This window comes from Phyllostomus hastatus, unplaced genomic scaffold (assembly GCF_019186645.2).
Source record: "Phyllostomus hastatus isolate PE091 unplaced genomic scaffold, TTU_PhHast_1.1 phas_contig_17, whole genome shotgun sequence".
Classification (NCBI taxonomy): domain Eukaryota; kingdom Metazoa; phylum Chordata; class Mammalia; order Chiroptera; family Phyllostomidae; genus Phyllostomus; species Phyllostomus hastatus.
Window position 1 is genome coordinate 40,123,307 of NW_025333664.1, and position 21,990 is coordinate 40,145,296.

Genomic DNA, 21,990 nt, shown 5'->3' on the forward strand with positions numbered 1-21,990 from the left:
CAGTCTATGTGTATGTTTTCTCATGTTTCAATGAGCATCTGCAGCATTCCTCGGTCACTGCAGGCCGGTGGCCGCATCATTTAGCACCAGTTGGGGTACTAGAAGTATGGAGGGGAACACTATGTAAAGAATATAATTGTCTAACCACTAAGCTGTACAATTGAAACAATACAAAATATAATTGAAAGAAGAAAAATCCTAAAAAAAAGACAAGCTGAACCATGCAAAATTGTATTATTAAGTGTTTGTATATACACACATACATATAGACTACTCCAATATGCTGTATCGGGGTTACACTTCTAATCCAGGGTAGTGGCTACCTCTAGAGAGAAATGAATGAACATGATCACAGGTAGAGGGGCTTAAACACATGTGAGATTTTATTTCTTAAAATGAAAGGGCAAACTGATAAGATTTGACAGCTAGTGATTGTTTTAGTGTTATGTGTGACTTTCTATATGTTTGAAGTACTTCAGAATCAAATTTATCAATAGAAAAAAAATAAGAAAAAAGGTGGATGTGTATGAAAACGGAAGGAGATGGAAGAATTAAGAAGGTGGGCGAAAGTGGAGTGGGCCAGGGGAGTGTGAGTGTCTGTGCCAAAGTCTCACAACTCTGGGCTGGGGTCTCCTACTCCCATTCTGGGTCATGGCTGTGGTTCTGGACAGGACAGCCACACATTGCCCACAGGGGAGCAAACAGCCCTGCTAATGGAGGGCCAGCCACATCCTCAGGCAAACACCTACAGTAGTTAAAAGATTCCCATCCCCAGTAGGAAGGGGGATCACCTTCAGCCACCTTCATAGCCACCATATTGATTTGAACTAGAAATCCCAAGTGGCCTCCCCCAGGAGAAGTAGCTGATCCCCACCAGCCAGACTACTTCCTCCCAGTACTGCTCCTGCTGACACTTTGGCTACATCTCCAGGCCTCCAGTCCCACACTACTTCTTTTTCTCTACCCGGACAAATTCAAAGAACCTAAAGAACCTACAAATTTTGGTAGGTTCTTTACTCAGCAGTACTCAGTGGCAAATCACAGATAACACCATTTATCTGCAATGGAGAAGGAAAGCACAGTAATACCAAGACACAAAGGTAGATAAGAACAGAGGTGTACCTGGCTAGGTGGCTATGGGACCCTTCCTGGCTAGATAAGAGGTCTTTCAGCCTCCTCCATCTCTTTCCCATTCTGCCCCACGTCACCCAACAGCACACAGATTTACCTGAGAAAAAGACCAGAAGTTAGTGTTCCAGGGCCAGGCCTGCCTCTCTGAATGATCTGTTTATATATCCTTCCATCAGCAAGATCCCACCCTGAGATCTACCCTGTGTTCCTATTTGTGATATTCCCCACATTGTCCCCAGATACATTCGTGTTCATTTTTAGTTCCTGTAGATGTCTGATCTCATCCCTTGTGCTCTGGGTTTATCCAAATTTCATTTACTGACAGCAAGTAAAGATGTTATCACCTATCAAGGTTGACCGGATTTAACCTAAGTTTTCCCATGGTTAAGTTGTCAAACAATGGTCATTGGTGCCAATTTAACGCCAACTGGAATCCCCAATTTAGAGTGGACTAAAGAAGAAAACTATTCAGTTCAATACAGGCTTCTCTCTAAAATGTGGCTTGTGTGAACCTGGAGGCCCCTGTTTAGAAATGGTTGCTAGGCTCTGTTTTTGTTTTTGTTTTGTTTTTTTTCCTTTTTTAAAAAAATTTGAGCTGTTAGCCACCAGGAGTCCTTCCTAGCAGATATCATTCTCAGGGTCCACAAAACCAAAAGCAGTGCTTTATCAAAGTTGGTGCTGGTAACAGAAGTTTCTTTAAATCCAAATACACAACCCAAGACCCCAATACATCCCTGTCCCTGCCCAGAGTTCCTACTAGAAGGGGAAGTACTGGCTAAGCATCTGCCACGTTGGTGAGCGAATGCTGCTTTCCACAACCCTGTTTCGCTGCCAAGGCTGTGTGGATAGCTGGGAAGGTGGCAGCAGAGATAAGCAGCTGTTACTCAGTGCAATCAGAAAGTGAGACAGGACACCAGTTTCCAGGAAACCAAGTTGGTAAGACAGTGGTTCTTAAAACAAAGCACATTTGTGTTCTTTCAAGAAAACTCCACAAGGAATGACTAAGGCCTCAACTCAATAGACAGACACCGACATGTACAGGGCACCGCAGAGCTACTCTGCTAGAGCCAGGGCATACCTGTCTTTGTCATCCCCTAATGGGTAGTGTGCTTGCTTTCCAAAGCAGGGAGAATGCTGCAGGCAGGAAGGGAACCTCTGCAGCCACCATGGGTGAAAGAGGTCAGAGAGATGGGGCCTGAGGAAGGCAGGCCAGGGTTGGGTCTCTGGGTCTGCTTCCTCCTTCTACTCAGAAACCCAGTGCTGTAGGGCTCCCTCACATCTAAGCATCTGAGCATAACACAGGAAGCCTGAAGTGTTCACCTGGGTGACTTCCAGGCAAGGGCAGGAGAATTCAGAAAGCCCCAGGTTCTTTCTTGGCCCTTTGAGATCACACTCAGGGCTCAGCCTAAACAAGGTTTGGCCTGTTGTGCTCCAGTCTGGCACAGCAACCTACACTGATTTGTACCATTTTGTAATCATTCAGGGTAATTTTCCAATAGGTGGGAATCTCATCTAATGAGCCACACTTCAAGCCTTGTACTGTTTAAAGCACAAGGTTTAGAGGTAGTCTGGCTTGCAGCAACTATGGTGGTTTGGCAGCACGAGCTAGTAGTAGTGGTGAGGGTACCAGCTTTGGACTCAAAAAGACCTGCCTTCAAATGCCTTCTCAGCCCCCTGTTGAGTGACTATGGGAGCAGTCAGTGTTGGAGGATTAAAAACGATGATAAGATCAAAACACTTTGTAACAAGTACCTATATACTCCCAGATATTCTTCCTATTTAAATTCTCTCTTTCTCCTATTAACAGTAATCATTGCTATGAAGCAGAGAGTTAATAAGGCTAAAAGACACTTAAAAAGTACTTACACCCTCCCAGCCTATAAAGAGGCCATTATTTCATCCCCAGCAACAGACCTGGACCTACAAAGGACTAGTGCTTGTGGAGTCCAATCTTGCTTCTGTCTGTCTGCCCAGAAGTCTCTAGTCTCAGGATCTGCCCCCTACATGTCAATTTTCCCTGAATAATTAGGGAAAGAAGTCACCATCTGCAGTCCCTGTTTGCTTGGGAGACTGAAGGGAGGGAGAAGGAAGGACCCCAAATCTTGTTTTCTTTCTTTTAGGGTTAGATAAAATGAGAAAAATTCTCTTGAAGTCAAGTAAATATAAAACAAGAAAGTGCTTATTGAGCAAGTTCTGATACAGTGCTCTTCAAATTCTAAGTCTAACTCAGGAATGTTATCAGTGGTTTGAAAAGGGCTGTGTAGCTAGCTAGCTGAGAGAGGAAGATGAAACCTAGGGTGTAGGAAAAGTCAAGTGCTTGGCTTTTGGCCACTGAGTTTCTATTTCCCAAGTGTATCAGTTTGACCTTTATAGTTCCAACAACTATGTGGGACTGGACCAAACTCCAGGTTGTGAAAAACCACATGACCCAAACACTTCTTTCTCCTGTCTGCTTCTGCTGAATAGGAGGAGCCTCATAGACTCGTGGGTATACCTTTTTGGGTTTGTCTGAAGTAGAAAATAATGGGTTTCTTACAAACTTTCAAATAATTTTTGCCCCCTACCTCCAGGAACTGTCACCATGGAGACCAAGAAGTAATGGAGAATTTTCCCCTTCACTTGTAGAGTCGAGTCTGGGGAATGATGTTGAAGCATCTCAGAACCATGCCCTTTTGTTTTGCTTTGTTCTGAAACTATGTTATGTCCTTATCCTATGCATGTTTGCATGTATATTTTTGAAATTTAATTGTAATTGCAAACATAACACATGAATACATTCCCACTGAAAAACATAGATTACTATAACTAATCTCCCTTGACCATGGTCTTAATCTTTTCTACCTACTCAAAGGAAACCACTATTAACAGTTTTGTGTGTATGATGTGTTGTCCTGTAGCTTGTCTGTTACATCCAATGAAATGTGGAATTTATCCACATTGATAAAAGCCCTAGTTCATTTTAAATGGGAATAGTTTTCCACCATAGGGGTGTACCACATAGGGATATTCCAAGTATCCATTCTATTTTGATAGACATCTACCTAGTGTTTTGCTGTCACTAGCAGTACTGTGATGAGCATCTTGTGTATTGTGTGAAACCTTAGAGAAAATGCCACATTGCTCTCCAGGTGGCCATGTCCATCTCTACTGCCTCTGCCATCTTTGAAAGCATCTACCTGTCAGTGTTTTGATATTACCATATTTTTAAGCTTTGGCCAATCTGATGAGTACAGTGGCTTTTTATTTTCTTAATGTGCTTTGCTCAGATTATACTGTTTGTATACTGATTGTTTGTTTGTATTTCCTCTTCTGAGGAATTGCCTGTCCATTTGTCTGTTGACCATTTTGGGATTGCTTATTTTTCTTAAGTTATTATATAAATCTGTTGCCTAAAATAATTAAAAGATTTTCTCTCCTACTGTTTTTCTGTATTTTAAATTTCCTAAAGCTTTTAAGGTTGATAGACTCAAAAGTTCACTGTGGTTCTTGCTTTGTCTAAGACAACATTTCTGATCTTGAAGTAATAAACTATTTCCTCTGTTTTTTGTGAAGACATATAAAGTTTTGCTTATTTATATATGTTGTATTTATTTATTTGTGGGCTTTTCATTCATCTAGAATGTAATTTTGAGTGTGCTGTGAAATCAGAAGGAGAGGGGATGACTATAATAGGGCCAGGTCTAGGTTCCCCAAAACCTTAAACACTGTACTTGGGAATGGCTTTATCAGCCCCAGGTGCCTTCTGCAGGACAAGGGGTGTGCCCAGAGGGCTACTTTTTTCAAACTTGTCCAAAGACTGGAGGTAGCCTAGGAGATGTAAGGTAGAACTCTGCCCTTGATTTTCATTCCAAATGAAGAGCAAATGAACTCAACAGTACTTGTGCAATAGTTCATCTTCATCCTGCTAGTTCAAAACATCTCCTTAATAACAATCAGAACCTTTCTATTCACCAAAAACAAAATTCAATACATTTTAAAAATTAATTGGAGGGAGAGAGAGAGAGAAAGAGAGACACTGATTTTTTTGTTCCACTTATTTATGCATTCATTGGTTGATTCATGTATGTGCCCTGACCAGGGATCGAACCTGAAACTTTGGTGTCCTGGGGACAACACTCTAACCAACTGAGCTACCCTGCTAGGACCTGATTATCTTTTTATTCCATTTTTCCTCTTTTGGAGTTGAAAATAATACAACACATTTCCACACACTTATGTAGAAAAAAAGGTAATAAGCAATCCACCTCAAAATCATCTCTGAGTTAACTGAAATGGTTTGATATAAATAACTTTAATTATAGCTCAGAGTAATAAATAGTAGTATTTACAGAAAATAAACACAAGCAAACAATTTAATATTTAAAAACAAAATTTTGGCTAAATGCCTTGCCTAGAATTCCTTCAGTTTGGTTGTTTCAAGCAGTGTGACCTTGACTAAATAGTCTGACTCCTTAAATTTCCTCATCCATGAACTGAGGGTATGCTGAGGCCTGATTCTCAGGGCTGTTTAATAAGAGTTCACTGAGCTGATGCAGCAAACTCCACAGCAGATGTTCATCTTTAGTATTTGGGTATTTGTTGGTGGGGAGAGGGCTTAGCCATCTACACCACCCATAGATGAAAAGTGAGAAGTCTGGTTTAAAGGATCTGAGAAGTGTGGGGTTGATGTGTTGGTTAATTATATCTGTTTGGGGACACAGGTCCTTGTGCAATGCGCATGAGGGACACCTTCACATACTATGTCCCCACAGGCACTATAATTCCACAAGGCTTGTTAGGGGTCTGATAGCATGGATGTACTTATAATGAGTAGAAATATTTCAAATTAGGAAAGCCCCAGAAAATTCAGGACCTGGTGTCCTTTGTGTGTGTCGATACCCCTAAGGGGACCTCAGTGTGTTGATGGATCAGGTTTCCATAGCCTTCAGCTCCGTGGACCTTCCTCAGATCTGAAAACCCTTGCAAACATCTCATTGTACCATGGTGTTCCTTGAGACCAGGCCTTCCACCAGAGGGGCTCCCTAATACCTGCTGAGAGTGGTCACGAGAAGGAAACTGGGCCCCAAGTCCTTTGTCTGAGGATGGCTTTCTGGTGGCTAGAACCTGCTTTGTCAGTTGCAGAGACCCAGAAGGACCCCTGAAGTTAGTCCTTGATCAGTGGCTAATGGGCAGTGGTGTATACATACTCCGGCTCCCTCTCTGCTGGTTGAGATCACCCTGACTTGAGATCTACACTGTCCTCCAGAATCTTTTAAGATGGAGCCAAAGTTACCATCAGGGTCTTTTGCTTGAACTGGAATTGTATGAGCTCCTCCTCTGCCCCACTATCAGTTTCTCTTCCCGATAACCCATTTTCATAAAAGTCCTTAGCTCTGGGCCTGTTTCTGGGGAACCTGAGCCATGATGCCTCCCAAACTTCCAGCTTGACACCCTGCTTTCACCATTTGACGTTGATGGTCTTGCCTATGGGTTATTCCTGGAGCCACAGCCTCTCTCGAATGGCTCCCACCTGGATGTAAATTCTGCAGAGAAGGGATGATGCCTTTTTGCTCTTCACTCCATCCTCTGAGCTTGGGACGTCCCTGGCATACATGAGTTATTGAATGAATGATTGCTCTTCCCTCTCCACCTTCCTCTTTGTAACTTCCTGCTTATAGCCTTCTACACCAGGGGTAAATCAGGACACAGAGGGGGTAGAGCTCCAACCAGTCCACTAGAACCTAGGCTGGACATGATGGGAGTAGCTGATATTGTGGCAACCACTAAAGAGGTACTGCTCAAGATTTTTCAATTATTCACCACCAAAAAACACCAATGTGGCTGCACATCCAGAGTGCAGCTGCTTCTTCTGATCCATGGTTAAGTTCTCACTGAGCAGAAGCTGGTGGCTTTAAACACGGTCCTCCAATGATTAATTTATAAACTGCTTCTACTGAAATGGAAGAGACCAACTTGGCTTTACCTTGGACAAGCTGTGAAAGGCTGGGTGGACCATGCTGACACAGGTGCTGATGACTCAGTGCAAATTCTAGAAGCATAGACTAGTTTTTGTTCCCTAAACTATATTTGAAGTGATCTTGCAGAGCAAATCCTCTGATATAACTTTGAATTTAGTGTCTCCCTGGAAAAAATAAAAATAATTTTTAAAAGATACATAGAGTGTCTACAGTTCAATACATGGAATATGGAAGCAGCTAGTGTGGTATATCTTGAAATAGTCATTGTGCTAAGGTTCTGATTTACTTTGTCAGTTGTCTGAAGCCTGTATTGTACTAGATTCTTCAGTGACCTCGGAAGTCATTTTAGGGTTAACTAACAAGACAAATGAGAGCAGTCCCATGAAGAATGAAGTTCTTCTTAAGAGTTGACACCAAGTTTCCTATAGCTCTGCTTAGTTTTAGTATTTGTGTTTTAAGTTTGATTTTTCACTTTTAAAAATATTTTTAGAGTACTTATTACATAGCAGTGGGTCTACAATAGGGAAGAAAAACAAAACAAAAATGTGCTCCATCAAATTTAGGATGCACTCAGTTATAAGATATACTCACTTTATTTTATATTTTTAAAGTATATTTTATTGACTGTGCTATTGCAGTTTTTACATTTTTCCTCTTTATTCCCATCCACCTTGCAACCCTCTACAATCCATGTCCCCCCCACCCCTTAGTTCATGTCCATGGGTCATACATATAAGTTCTTTGTTTTCTCCATTTCCTATATTATTCTTAACCTCCCCCTGTCTATTTTGTATCTACCATTTATACTTCTTATTCCCTGTATCTTTCCCCCATTCTACCCCCCTCCTCCTGCCTGCTGATAACCCTCCATGTGATCTCCATTTCTGTGATTCTCTTCCTGTTCTAGTTGTTTGCTTAGTTTGTTTTCGTTTTGGGGTTTGGGGTTTTGTTTGTTTGTTTTTGTTTTTGTTTTTAGGTTCAGTTGTTGATAGTTGTGAGTTTGTTGTCATTTTACTGTTCATAGTTTTGATCTTCTTCTTTTTCTTAGATAAGTCCCTTTAACATTTCATATAATAAGGGTTTGGTGATGAACTCCTTTAACTTGACCTTATCTGGGAAGCACTTTATCTGCCCTTCCATTCTAACTGACAGCTTTGCTGGATAGATCAATCTTGGATGTGGCTCCTTGCCTTTCATGCCTTTGAATACTTCTTTCCAGCCCCCTTCTTGCCTGTAAGGTTTCTTTGGAGAAATCATCTGATAGTCTTGTGGGAACCTCTTTGTCGGTAACTCTCTTTTTTTCCCTTGCTGCTTTTCAGATTCTTTCCTTATCTTTAATCTTGGGTAAGGTGATTATGATGTGCCTTGGTGTGTGTGTCCTTGGGTCCAACTTCTTTGGGACTCTCTGAGCTTCCTGGACTTCCTGGAAGTCTATTTCCTTGGCCAGATTGGAAAAAATTCACCTTCATTATTTTTTTTCAAATAAGGTTTCAGTTTCTTGCTCTTCCTCTTCTCTTTCTGGCACCCTATGATTTGGATGTTGGAATGTTTAAAGTTGTCCTGGAGGTTCCCAAGCCTCTCCTTACTTTTTTGAATTTTTTGTTTCTTCATTCTGTTCTGGTTGAATGTTTTTGTCTTCCTTCTGATCCAAATTGTTGATTTGAGTCCTGGTTTCCTTCTCCTCACTGTTGGTTCCCTGTATATTTTGTTTTATTTCTCTTTGCATAGCCTTCACTTTTCCCTCTATTTTGTGACCATAGTCAACCATCTCTGTGAGCATCCTGATTACCAGTGTTTTGAACTGTGCATCTGATAGGTTGGCTATCCTTCATCACTTGGTTCTATTTTTTGAAGTTTTGATCTGTTCTTTCATTTGGGTCATATTTCTTTGTCTGGGCATGCCTACTATGTAGTAAGGGGCAGAGCCTTAGGTATTCACCAGGGCAGGGCAACCCCTGTTGCTGTGTTGTGGCACTGTATGTGGGGGGAGGGGGTCACAGAGGGAACAATGTTACTTGCTTGGCTCTTGGCTGGCTTTCAGTCACTTCCCTTACTACTACCCACAAGCAAATTGGGCCCTTCTGGTGCTAATTCCTGGATGGGTGGGTTTGTGTATGTTCTAGGGCCCTGTGGGTCTCTCCTACAAACTCTTCTGTGAGGCTGGGAGTTTGTCCTGACACTGCAACCCCCACCGGTTTTTATAGCCAGAGTTTTGGGGAACCCAAAACTGGAACCCTGGGTTATGTGGTCTGTCTTGCTCCCCAGTTGTTCCTCCCAGTATATCCTCATACAAATGTGGGACCGCCAGGTGCAGCCTTGCCTCACATCCTCTCTGCCCCGGCTATCTATTTCCATCCCTCCTACCAGTCTGTATGAACGTTTCTTCTTTAACTCCTTGGTTGTCAGGTATCCATACAGTTTGATTTTCTGGAAGTTCTGGTTGTTTTTTGTTTTTATATTTGTTGTTATCCTTTTGGTTGTGTGAGTGGGGAAGTATATGTACCTATACCTCCATCTTGGCCGGAAGTCATTATAAACATTTTTAAAAATTAGTGAGCTGTGGCACACTTTGAGAAGAGTTGCTCCACAAATACAGTGTCTAATATTCACCAGAAAAGATTCTGTCAAATGGGTGGATAGGTGGGTTGAAGAATTTAGACCAAACTTTAGGGTCAGATATAGCCCCTACCCAGTGTGTGTGTAGAGGAGTAAGTACACACAAGCCTTCTGCAAAACAAGGCCATATTTTCCCCTCCATTCTCCTCATGGTTCAACCTCCCACCCACTCACACACTTCCAGCCCCATGCATCCCCCTCTTCCCTTTTTCCAAACAGTTTTTTACCATTAGGGAAAAAAGAAACCACAGCAAAGAATCAGATGAGAAATAAGTTTAATTTCTTTGTGAATTGATTTGCAAACTCTGTATTTCTAAAATAGGCTTATTTCTGTAACCAGAATAATGACTGCATAAAATTCAATCCAGAGAATTCCTTTTGAGTCTTCACTTTGACAACATGAATGTCGAGGCCTGATTTACCAAAATTTGTTTATTCCTTTTTGTACTCATGTTGAGAAACAAAACTGGGTGTCATATTATTTTTCTTAGGGCAACACCGAAACCTAAGTTCTTCCTCTTTCTAAGAAGAAGCTGCTCTCTCCCTTTTTATTTTTTCCCTCTGAGTAGAGGAAATTAACATAGCCAAGATTAAAAAAAAAAAAGAAGAAAAAAAAGGTGGTCATGTCTGTGCTCCTATTGAAGTGTCTGAAGCTCCCCAAGCCCTAGGCACGCCTCTTCCTTATCCTGACGTCACACTATTTTTGTCTTTGAATAGCTTATTGACACAATCGCTTCAGAGATCGGAGAACTGAAACAGGAGATGGTGCAGACAGATGTCAGCCTGGAATATGGCCTGGAACTCACAGAAGCCCACAGGTGACAAAGGCAATTAGGTACTGGGTGTGAGATGGGAGCTAAGTGAACCCTATTAGCTTTGAGTACTGCCATTTCTGTGGCTCCTCAAGTTTGGGAACTGGGAGTGTGGTGGCCACTTCAGATCCAACTCTGGAGGAGGTGGGAGTGGCCCAGGAACCAGTTGTCTGTTTGGTTATTTTAATCACTTTGAAGGCACTTGAACTTTATACCCTCTCAATTCCTCCTGGCACCAGAACCCGGAAACCTAAAGTTCTATCTGCCATATCCACCTACAAACAGTGATGGAAACAATAACGCAGCTGGATCCTCCGTGTGCAAAGTAGAAAGAACTCAGTGTAGCCCGTGTCAGTCTCCAGAAGGTTTAAAGGGGAACACTAAGAGGATGGACTCATTTTGCATTCTCAGGTCAGAAAACCCCCAGCATTTACCATAGCCATTAGCCTGAAGTGCATCCTAGAGTGTTGGAAATTGGATGTGATTGTAAATGATTAAGAAAGGGGAGGCAAATATTGTACTATTGGTCAGGGTGGGGGTGGCAGGTTGGAGGAGCTTGTCAAAACCTCATCCAGCTCTTGGATGGTGTAATTCATTGTTTGCAAAACAACAGAATATACTGACTGCTAAACAACATGGACACTTGGTTCTCAAGAGGCCAAATTTGTTATCAGTGTGCCCCCTTTCCCAGGAAATGGGATTGAGGCTGTCTGTGCAATGTAAGTGTGAGATTCATGGAGTGGGTTTTGCTTGCCGGTCATGAGGCAGGCAGGAAGAGTCCTGCAAAAGCCGGCAAACCAGCTGGGTCTGTTGTCCAGGCATATTTCAACCTGGCCAGACTTGTTCCCTGCCGTACATAGACTGAGGGAAGAACAAGCAATCCCAAGGAGGCACTTGGCAGCTGTATGGTGGTGCTTTAACTCCTATGTCTCTAGAGGAACTGTATTCTCCCTTAGCTATGGAAATTCTGCCTTACAGTTCCTTCTCTACAAAATTACAAGGTCCCCAAGCAACTTGCAGTAGCACCAGACATTTTATAATTCCCTTTTACTTTGTGTGAATGACTTGAATTGATTTTCCCCATAATCTAGACAAATGCATGGTGATTTCTGAGTAGAGACTCTCAACCTCACATTCAGAGTAGTCCCAAACTCTGTGGAACTTTAGCCAGGGGATTCTCTTTACCCTTGGCATTACTAAGCTAAAAATAAATTGGGAGTCCAGGCTGATAACAAAAGAGTAAAGAAGAGAGCTTTAGCAACACTGATTTCCCCCACTTCCAGGAAATACAACACTGCAAAGGGGACCCCAAACTCCCCAGAGGTCAGACAGGAGCTTTGGCTGCATGTGGGCCACCAGAAATGTTAGGTTTGCTGACAGGAATGACACCATAATAGGGACCATCAAGATCTCACTGTCTAACTGCAGTGGGTATTGAGATGGGAGAGCTGGGCCGTCGTTTAATCTTTAACATCTCTTTTGTTCCTTTTCTTTTTAAAATGGATAATGTAACTTTATTTTTTCAGATTAATATGTCATTCATTCTTGAATGCTATTTGCTTAACACTGAATTTATGGAATTTCAGAGGCATTTTACTTGGTACATTTTTAAGGGAAAGACAAAGAAAAGGCAAGATTGCCTTTATTTAATAATGTATATGGTTTTTACCAATGTATATGGGTCTCTGTTCTAAGAGCATTGCTGCTGCCAACTCATTGAATTCCCTAACTACACTATGAGGCAAAGCTCCAGCATGTCCCTCATTCTACTTATGTGGGACCTGTATATTGTGGTAAAAAGTCTGACTAATAAGGCTGTGGCTTCTGTGCTGGGGTCTCTTGCTGATTTTTAGAAGTGTGGAGAGGTGACTTCATTAATCATTGCTCTATCTTGCCCAATGATGTCATGAGGGCCAGATAACAGAGAAGGAGGGGAAGAAAGACTTAGCATTGTTTTCACAATGAAAGCAGAGCAGGACTGTGGGTGGCTACAGGGAAATAGCAAGTCCTACTGGCACAGAGCAGCCCAGAGCCGGGAATAGAGCAGGCAGGAGAGGAGCAGAGCTGCCTCAAGTTGAAAACACCAGAGAGAGAAGAAACAGTCAGCCTCTGGGGACCTCAGCTGGGCACATTTCTGGTGCCTGCACAGATGTCTCGCAGTGCCTTTCTTTTACGGCCCCATCCTCAGTGAGTGTGAGCTGTGATGTGGCCTCACCCATCCCACCCACACTCACCAGGATGTGTTTGTGGCTGCCCAGTTTGTTGAATGCTGGAGTAAGTGTCACAGTGGTATCGTAGGTTAGAAATCATTATTCCCAACCAGCATTAGTTTTTGGTTGCTCTGTCATGGTTGATGTTGAGATGAGCTTGAGATCTGAAACCTTCTCTTATGTCATGGACCCCTTCTCAGAATATTTTAAATGCATAAAATAAAATATGTAGGAGGACATGGGGGAAACAATAATAGTGAAATACAATTATTAGAATGTAAAAATGTGTGATTTCATAGCACAGGTACTTCTTTATTAACACATCAAGTAATGAGGTCTTGCAATGGGTCGAGAAACTGATATCCTCTGAAAGCAGAGAAGAAATGAAAAATACTTCAGCACCAATAATGGAAACATCTAGGGTTTTGGTTGGTAACAAGGTTTCAGCTGCTGAAGAAACTACTAAGATTTTTTTGCCTGCATTTAAAATGGGAGTAAGTGAATTTCAAAACCAGGTTAGTGAAAGTGTAGATGTCATCTTTATCCATCCAATAGTCTGTTCCCACTTTGCATTATCTGACATGGTGGGTCCACCTCCCTTCCTGGGACACTCACTTGGCTTGGCTTGGCTTCTGGGATGCCATGATCCCTGATTTCCTCTTACCTCACCAGCTGCTGCTTCTAGACTCCTGGCTTGTTCCTCCTAGTCTCCCTCACCTCCCACCCCTGGGTCACCCAGAGCTCCATCCTTGAGCCTCTTCACAACTCCCTTCTCTCCCCCCACAAACCATGGACAAGATACTTTAAAAAATCTCAGTGCCTCAGTGTCCACATCAGTAAAATGAGGATGATGATAGAGTTCTTACGAAGATTGAGTGTATAACTATGAAGGACTTCACAACATGCTGGCACAAGGTAAACACAACACATTGTTTACTAAAAAAAATCTATAGATAAATTTCCTAGGTAATTCCATCCAGTCTTGTGGTATTAATACCATCTGTGTATTGATAATGCCCAACTTACAGCCCTAGGCTGGTCCTCTCCTTGAATCTCGATGTTGACTTGTAGCTGCCCACTCAACCTGACCTTTAGTGTCTCAAATTTAAAAGAACAAGACTGAACTTTCAGTTTCCCTTCACAAACCTGCCTCTTCCCTGGTTTTCCCTATCCCAGTAACCATTCCTCCAAGTGCTTGGGCCCACAGTCATCCCTGATGCCTCTGCTTCTTTCATAACTGTCCTCCTGTTCATCTCTAAATCCTGGCATCTCTACTTTCACATTAGATCCAGGATTGGACCACTTCTCACCAGCACCACTGTAGTATACCCCTTCCTCATGCCTCTGCTTTCACCTGTTCCACCTTCTCTAAGCAGTATAGAGAATGATCTGCATTAGGTTAATTTCAATCCAAGTCAAAGCCCATTAGTAGTTTTTAATATAAAACCAAAATCACCCATGGTCTTCAGGACCCTAGAGGATAACTCCTCATATTCTTTCACCATCTCTTTTCTTGCAATCTCTACTCCTTCATCACTCTGCTTCACTATCTTCTTGCTGAGCAGGTTGCCACCTCCCAGCCTTTGCACTTGCTGTTTCCTCTGCCTGGAATGTACTTCCTCCAGGAAGCATTCACCCTTGGACCTCCCTTCTTTCTGTCACCTTAGCTGGCTTTCTTTTTCTTTACAGAACTTGTAGAGATCTGACATATATTCACTTGCTTAACTGTGCATTTTCTGCCTTCCAACACTAGAAGGTAAGTGTTATGACAGCAAGTCTGTGTTTGATAGTTTTCTTTTCTCAGTGCCTAGAATAATGTTTGTCATGTAGCATCCATCCACTCAATAAATATTTGTTGAATGGATAAATAAAAGATGCCAGCCTTTTGGAGATTCTAAAAGTATTCAAGTATCAGAAGCCTTTTGTAGAAATAAGACATCACCCTCATAAAGCAATTAGGTGACCCCAAACAGTGCATAAAAAATAAAAAGTTGAAAATGTATGGTAGGCCTTAAGCTTCCTCCCTAGAAAAGAAGAGGGACTAGAAACCCTTTTTCCTACACTCAAGCCATGCTTCTTCATCAGTCCAGATATGACAAAAGAGGAAAATAATTGTTTTGCAGGCTAACACTGCATGCAACACAGAAACTGTGTAAGAAGATAAAATGCAAGATGATTTTTTATCAATGACACAAACTTGCTTCCTAATGATCTCATAAATATACTCTCCAAGCTCTTCAGAAAAGTAAAAGTAGGTATAAATCAACAAAGAATAGTCACTTTGTATTTTATGTTTAAAGAAGAAAAGATAGAAAGGAATAATATGAAGTGATATAGAATTCTGTTTTTGAAGTCACTGAAGTAGAGAACATATATTCCTTAAATATGGGAAGCTATATTGGATGCAGGTGTATTCTGAGTTTAAAAAAGTTTAAATTCCAAAAATAACTATCAGATTTAAGCACATGTATTTCTTAGTTATGATGCAGCTAATGGCCTTGGTCCAATCAATTTATGACATGGTGAATATTTTTGCATATATATAAGTACTGAACAAAGTAAAGCAAAAGAGTCTAAAAGATAGGGAGAAATTGATTGGCAGGGTTTTTTTTCTTTTTTTGCTACAAGTTTATGATCTAAGATTCATAAGCAGATATGTAAATAATAAAAGTACCTATGTATTTATACTTTTCTCATAATTTCTAGATTATTTTATCTTTTCATCTCTTCCCCCCAAATAATCTTTTCTATAATTTTATAGTTTCCATTAACGTGAACCAATGAACTAGCTGCCAGCTCAGAATTCCCATGACTTCAGCCTGGAACTTAGACATGTTAAACTTGTAATATGATGCTCTGTTAAAACTGAAGAGACATCACTGCTGAGTCCTGCAGCTCTGAGATAAGTATTTGAGTCACCACATAGAAGTACCTGTTATTCTTTCATGCTTTCAAGGCATTGAAAGGATACACACCAAGGCAAAGAAGTAAGATAGCAAGCAAACAATCAAAAGTAGTTCTATCTGAGAGGGTGGGTTCATAGTAATATTTATTTTTATTTTTTGCATTCCACAATATACATGTTCTACTGTGGCAATCAAAAAAAGAAATATCAAATGTTCTTTTTTTATATATCTTATTAATTATGCTATTACAATTGTCCCATTTTGCCCCCTTCACTCCCCTCCGTCCTGTACACCCCCTCCCACCCACATCCCCCACTTTAGTTTATGCCTGTGGGTCATACATATAAGTTCTTTAGCTTCTACATTTCCTATACTATTCTTACCCTCCCCCTGTCTATTTTCTACCTACCATCTATGCTACTTATTCTCTGTGCAAGAACGGGCTGGAAAGAAGTATTCCAAGTCATGAAAGGCAAGGATCTACATCCAAGATTACATGTTCTTTTAAAAACCTTCCCTAATGTAACAGGTACCACCAATCAAGACAGACCACACAGCTATTTGGGGCATTTTTGATCTTGAGTCTGACCTCATTCTTCAAGGTTAATGAATCTCATCTTTCCTAAAACCACTTCCTACCTGGAATTATCTGCTCTCTTCCTAATCTCCCCAGGGCACCTAGTATATTCCTCCATTATGTCCTCATTCCATTATATACTTGTTTAAAATTCTTTCTCCCTTAGGTTGTATAAATCTTCAGGCTTCACTATCTAGATATTTTTAGCAAATAGTGCCCATTCAGTAATTATTTTCTTTTTTTAATGTTGGGATATTTTTATAGAAGTTATAATTCCCACTGGCATTCTGCTAGGGTACTATACCAAATCTCAAGTCTGACTCATAATTGGAAACATTTACAAATATTTTTAGATGATTTCCTGGATATATTATGATACCTTCTATAATAGTATATAACTCCAATACAAGCAAGACTTTTCTTTTTTCAAGTATATTTTATTATGTAATTATGCTATTACAGTTGTCCCATTTTTTTCTCCCTTTTATTCCTCTTCGCCTGGTATCCCCATTCCCTCCAGCATTCCACTGCTCCCTTAGTTCATGTCCATTGGTTGTACATATAAGTTCTGTGGCTTCTCCATTTGCTATACTATTCTTAAACTCTCCCTATGTATCTTGTACCCACCAATTATGCTTCTTATTCCCTGCTCCTTTCCTCCATTCTCTCCCTTCCCCCTTCCCACTGATACCCCTCCATGTAATCTTCATTTCTGTGATTCTGTTCCTGTTCTAGTTGTTTCTTTGTTTGTTTGTTTGTTTGTTTGTTTTTGTTCAGTTGTTGATAGTATTGAGTTTGTTGTCATTTTACTGTTCACAGTTTTGGTCTTCTTTTTCTTAAATAAGTCCCTTTAACATTTCATATAATAAAGGCTTGGTGATGGTGAACTCCTTTAACTTGACCTTATCTGGGAAGCTCTTTATCTGCCCTTCCATTCTAAATGATAGCTTTGCTAGATGGAGTAATCTTGATGGAGGTCCTTGCTTTTCATGACTTGGAATACTTCTTTCTAGCCTCTTCTTGCCTGTTAGTTTTCTTTTGAGAAATCAGCTGATAGTCTTATGGGAACTCCTTTGTAGATAACTCTCTTTTCTTGTCTTACTGCTTTTAAGATTATCTTTTTATCTTTAACCTTTGGCACTTTAATTATGGTGTGGCTCTCTTTGGGTCCAACTTGTTTGGAATTCTCTGAACTTCCTGGACTTGTATGTCTATTTCCCTTACCAGATTGGGGACGTTTTCTTTCATTATTTTTTTCAAGTAAGTTTTCAGTTTCTTGCTCTTCCTCTTCTCCTTCTGGCACCCCTATGATTCGGATGTTGGAATGTTTAAAGCTGTCCTGGAGGTTCCCTAAGCCTCTCCTCATTTTTTGAATTCTTGTTTTTTCATTCTGTTCTGATTGGATGTTTATTTTTTCCTTTTATTCCAAATCATCGATTTGAGTCCTGGTTCAATAAATATTTTCTTTTAGTTGAACTTAATTGTTGCTACATTGTTAACAGTTTGAGCAAAGAGTTAGTCTCATAGAACTCTTTGAAACCATATTCCAAACACTCCTGGTGGCTTGAAATCAGGAAACATCTTAAGAGAAATTGAGCTAGTCATAACAGAACATCTTCAACAGGCAAGATAGGAAAAATTATGATTGCAAAGCTATTTTTGCTACATGACCTCCTCTAATTATTACCACCATCCCCCCATATAGGGCCCACCTGACCTGCCTCCACTGAAGGAAAGAGTAGCTGTGTTTATCGTATTTGGGTGTTTTAGATGAATGGATTTTCAGCTGCCTTTCAGAACACAATCTCAACCCAAGTCAAAGAGCTTCTCTATTCTCTTTCCCATAAGATATCCTTTGAGAAAGAATGAACAGGCGGGCACTGACAAATATTCAAGAATTATGGAAATTTAAATTTACAATTCATAGAAATAGATCATGTGTAAGAAGAATCCGTAAACTTTGATAACACCAAATCCTTTTTTCAAGGGGTCTAAGATACTGGAAAATATACCTAATATTTTGTAGCAAATGATTGTGAGCCTCCTGTGTTATGGTGAACCAGACTGTAGCTCACAGGAAAGGAGAAAAACAAACTTTTCTGACAGGTGTAACTGTTCTAAGAGAGTGGCCTGCTCTCAGATGCTGTGGGACCTTTGGATGTGCTCTAAGCCCTGAACCAGTGGTCGTTAGCTTGTTGGCTTATTTCTTTGTCCTGGTATGTATCCTTTCAATGTTTTTCTGTGTATTTAAATGATAGGTCACACATTAATTCATTGACTTAAAAGGTATTGTTGATCATCCTGTAAATGCACAATGTATCCTAGGCTGGCTCCCCTAGGAACACACAATTTTCACAATGGCATACTCTTAGATATATTTTATCCTTTATAAGACCTTGCCTTGTGCTGTGGTGGTAGTTGATTAGGCCATGAAACATCTGCTTGGTTAGAATGCAGTACTGATTAAATCCAGCTATGAAATAATACCAATGTAACCTAAAGCACTAAAAGACAAGAACAGCAAATCCACGAAGTGCTTGCCTTTCTGTGAAGTCTGGTGAGTGTCTCTGCTTATGCTCAAAGGTCAACGGACCAATACTTAGAGTTGCCTGGCTCCTTCTGCTCCTGTTTTCAGCTCCAGGGATACCCAGAACAACAGATTCTTTGTTTCATTTCTCAGTTTTACAGGAATAAATGAAGCCCCCTGCCAGCATTGGCTTCATATCTGCCCTTTTCATCTTTAGCTGAAGAGTCCACAAGAGGAAGTTCATATGCAAAAAATGCCACCAAATCTTCCTTCTCTTGCAAAAATGGCAGTGCCTCCTCCCCAGAGGCAGGCACTTATTTTTGTTCCCATTCTTCTGTTGTTCTCTCCTCTTAGTCCTCAGTAGAGAGAACTTTAAAATCACAAATCCTCCTGTGACATGTTTTTGGAAATCTTTTTGAGGAAGTTGCTGCCTCTTCCCTCAGAAAGCAGCAGCCCTTAGCCAGGCAGGAATAAAGTTTGCAACACAAAAATATGTTAGTTGTTTTCCTTTGTGAATTTAAGGGTAAAAAAAAAGGCCCTGAGGAATTAAAATATCTATTTGTATGGTGTGGGTAAACTGCACAAGTCAGCGCATTGGTCCCATGCCTAATTCTATTAATTTCTTACATTTTGACCTCAGATAAGTAGATAAACTGGATGGGCTGCAATATCTCTCACAAATTAGGTAAGTAGGCCATGATCCTTACAAGAATATTCCCTCCCCAAGGCCTTTGCCCATTACTTTCCCATTGTGGGTAGTGGGTAAGTTTCCTCAACTATAAACCAAGAAACTAGCTAGTGCCCTCTGTATAGCCAGAATAATTTGGCCTTCCTTTCTTCTCCTGACTTAAATGTTACAGAGTAGGCATTTAATTCAGCCTCACAAATTCTAAAGAAGTTTTTCATGATTGAGCATGTTAAGAAATCACTGGACATCAACTACTAGGTATTTTTTAAATTGAAGGCTTTCTGCAAAACCTTTGTTTGTTATGTGTGTATATGTGTTTAACAAAAATTGGAATTGGTCCTTGTGCCAGAAGTTTTTATCAGATGGATCTCTCTCAGTATGAGCTGTTGTTTTCTCTGTTTCTCTACAAAAGAGTCCTCTTCTACTAATACATTTTCAGAAACCATTGATCGCAGACCCATCCTCTTTTCCCCCAGTTCTGGGAAGCCCCCAATTCATCTTCTACCAAGCCTGGCATCTTTGCCATTGCTAGGTGTTTGGGATGTGTTTACTTTCCTCTTATACTGACAAGGACTAACTGGTCCAAGACTCCAATTTCTGTCTGGTCCTTAATTCTTAAGACTATCCCCACAATGGTCAATTGTAGCTAGAATCCTGGACCCTCCGCAGTGCCATGTCCAGGGCTCCACCTTCTTGCCATGGCAGCAAGTAGAGGCAAGGTCATATGAAAAGGCTTTGTTAGACTAGTTTTTGTGTCCTAGAATTGGAACATATTACCTTGCTTTCTTTTTTTTTTTAATTTCTAAAAATTAGGAGACAATTAAAGAGATTCTGGAAACTACTAAACAGAATTTTTATTTACAGTTCCCAAGACAGTCCAGGCTCTTATAATCAGTTCTTTTCAGATTTTGTTTGTGTTAGTATCAGATTCCCTTTTTTCCTTTTTTTTTTTCAATAAGAATCCATCTTCCAACACAGGAAACTGAGGCTAAATAGCATGTAGTAGCAGATCAAGGCCTCATAATTATGAAGAATCAACTGAGGCCTCCAGATACTCTTTCCACTAATACTGGGGTTGACTGGATGGAAACTATGACATGCCTTACAAAAGTTAGCATTTTGATATAAATGCATTTACATGCCCAAGAAATGGGTGGTTTTTACTCCAGTTAAATGATGTCTGGTTGATAACTGAATGCTATAGCCACCCTTGGTATGGGTTTGAGTTTCCCATTTTGAAATTTTCCATACCTCACTTCCATACTTGCCTTAACCAAAGGCAGCTTTCCTGCCAATACTATTTACCCCTGCCTTTTTCTGTGTCCAGCCAGCTGGTGGAATGAGTTCTTTTGTTAGAACCTAAATCTCATTGCCAGTGTTGGAATAAGGCATTCTGTAGCTGGGGACCTTGAATGGAGCACTTATCACCAATGTCCTGTGTCGCTGAGCATAGGGATACAGTTCTAGGCTAAGACTCAGCATTGACTTTTGTACCCAGAGCCACACCTTGCTAGTCAGTGAGAAGTTGGAGGGTTTGTGCATAAAGGAAATTCATGAGTAATAAGGAAGGAGCTGCTAAAAGTTAGGATTTGTTGTTCTGGAAGGATTTGGGTTGTTTTCTTTTCTCACCCCAGGCCTTAAGATGGCTGAAGGCCAGGGGGCTCTTGGTAGCTGGGGTGATTTTTGCCACCCATTTCCTGATAAACACAGACCCATGAATACTTTGTCTCCTGAGACTGAAACTGAGCAGCTGGATTCTATTGCTGGGGCCTGGCTGAGGAAAGGACTAAATCAGAGGTTATGTGTGGGGATGAGAGGGGCAGAAAGAAGCTAAGGGAGAGATCCAGTGCCCACCACATTTCTCATTGTCCACTGAGTTTCTTTCTTCCCTTCCTCACTCTCAGGGAATAAACCTGTTGTCTGCATATCACCTCCCAGCCAGTCCCTGCTCATCCCTAAAGCAGTCATTTTATCAATGCCTGCCCTGGGCTAGGCCTGTGTATGGCCTGGGGGTGAGATCAGGCTAGTAAAAGAGAGAAAATATATAATGCCTCATAAACTGGGGTAAGTGCCGAGGAGCCAGTTATTGAAGTGGACACGTAAGAATAACTTGAGCATAGTAACAGCCAAGAGGGCTAAGCAATGGCAAATAGATACATTTTTCAAAGTCAATCTTCCCCCTTGAGTTTAGGAAAGAAGATTGTAAATAATACAGGAGAGGTTTGTAATCAGGAAGGTTTGTAAATTAATAGAGAAAAAATATTATGTTCTAATCCAAATTGTCTGGCACAAAATTTCTTCTGTTGTGTTACAATTTTTCTTCTATTCATGAACCATCTTTACTATTAATTTGCTTGTTTTCTTTAAATTGGCTCACCTTTTACGTTTATTTTAAAAAGTAAGTTTAGTAAGCCACTCATGACAAGACAAACACTGTGTGATTCCCCTTATAAGAGGTACTTAGAGTAGTCAGAATCATAGAGACAGAAACTAAAACCATGGTTGCCTGGAATGGGGGTGGAGGGAGTGGGAAGTTATTGTTTAATAATTATAGAGTTTCAGTTTT

At 40.7% G+C, this 21,990-nt stretch overlaps 1 protein-coding gene across 13 annotated transcripts in view; it reads left to right on the forward strand.

Moving 5' to 3' along the window:
- The window catches only part of RIN2 (Ras and Rab interactor 2), a 230,294-nt gene that overhangs the window by 160,592 nt on the left and 47,712 nt on the right, over positions 1 to 21,990 (forward strand). For 3 of the 13 annotated variants that reach the window (XM_045832686.1, XM_045832688.1, XM_045832687.1), the window contains exon 3: positions 10,422 to 10,522. The exons of 5 other annotated variants lie outside the window; for them this stretch is intronic. In XM_045832686.1, coding sequence (XP_045688642.1) covers positions 10,422 to 10,522 — 101 coding nt within the window. Of the gene's footprint in view, positions 1 to 10,421; positions 10,540 to 10,755; positions 10,928 to 14,415; positions 14,483 to 21,990 lie in introns of all 13 variants that reach the window. 5 more of the 13 variants (XM_045832681.1, XM_045832682.1, XM_045832689.1 and 2 more) reach the window with 4 other exon arrangements.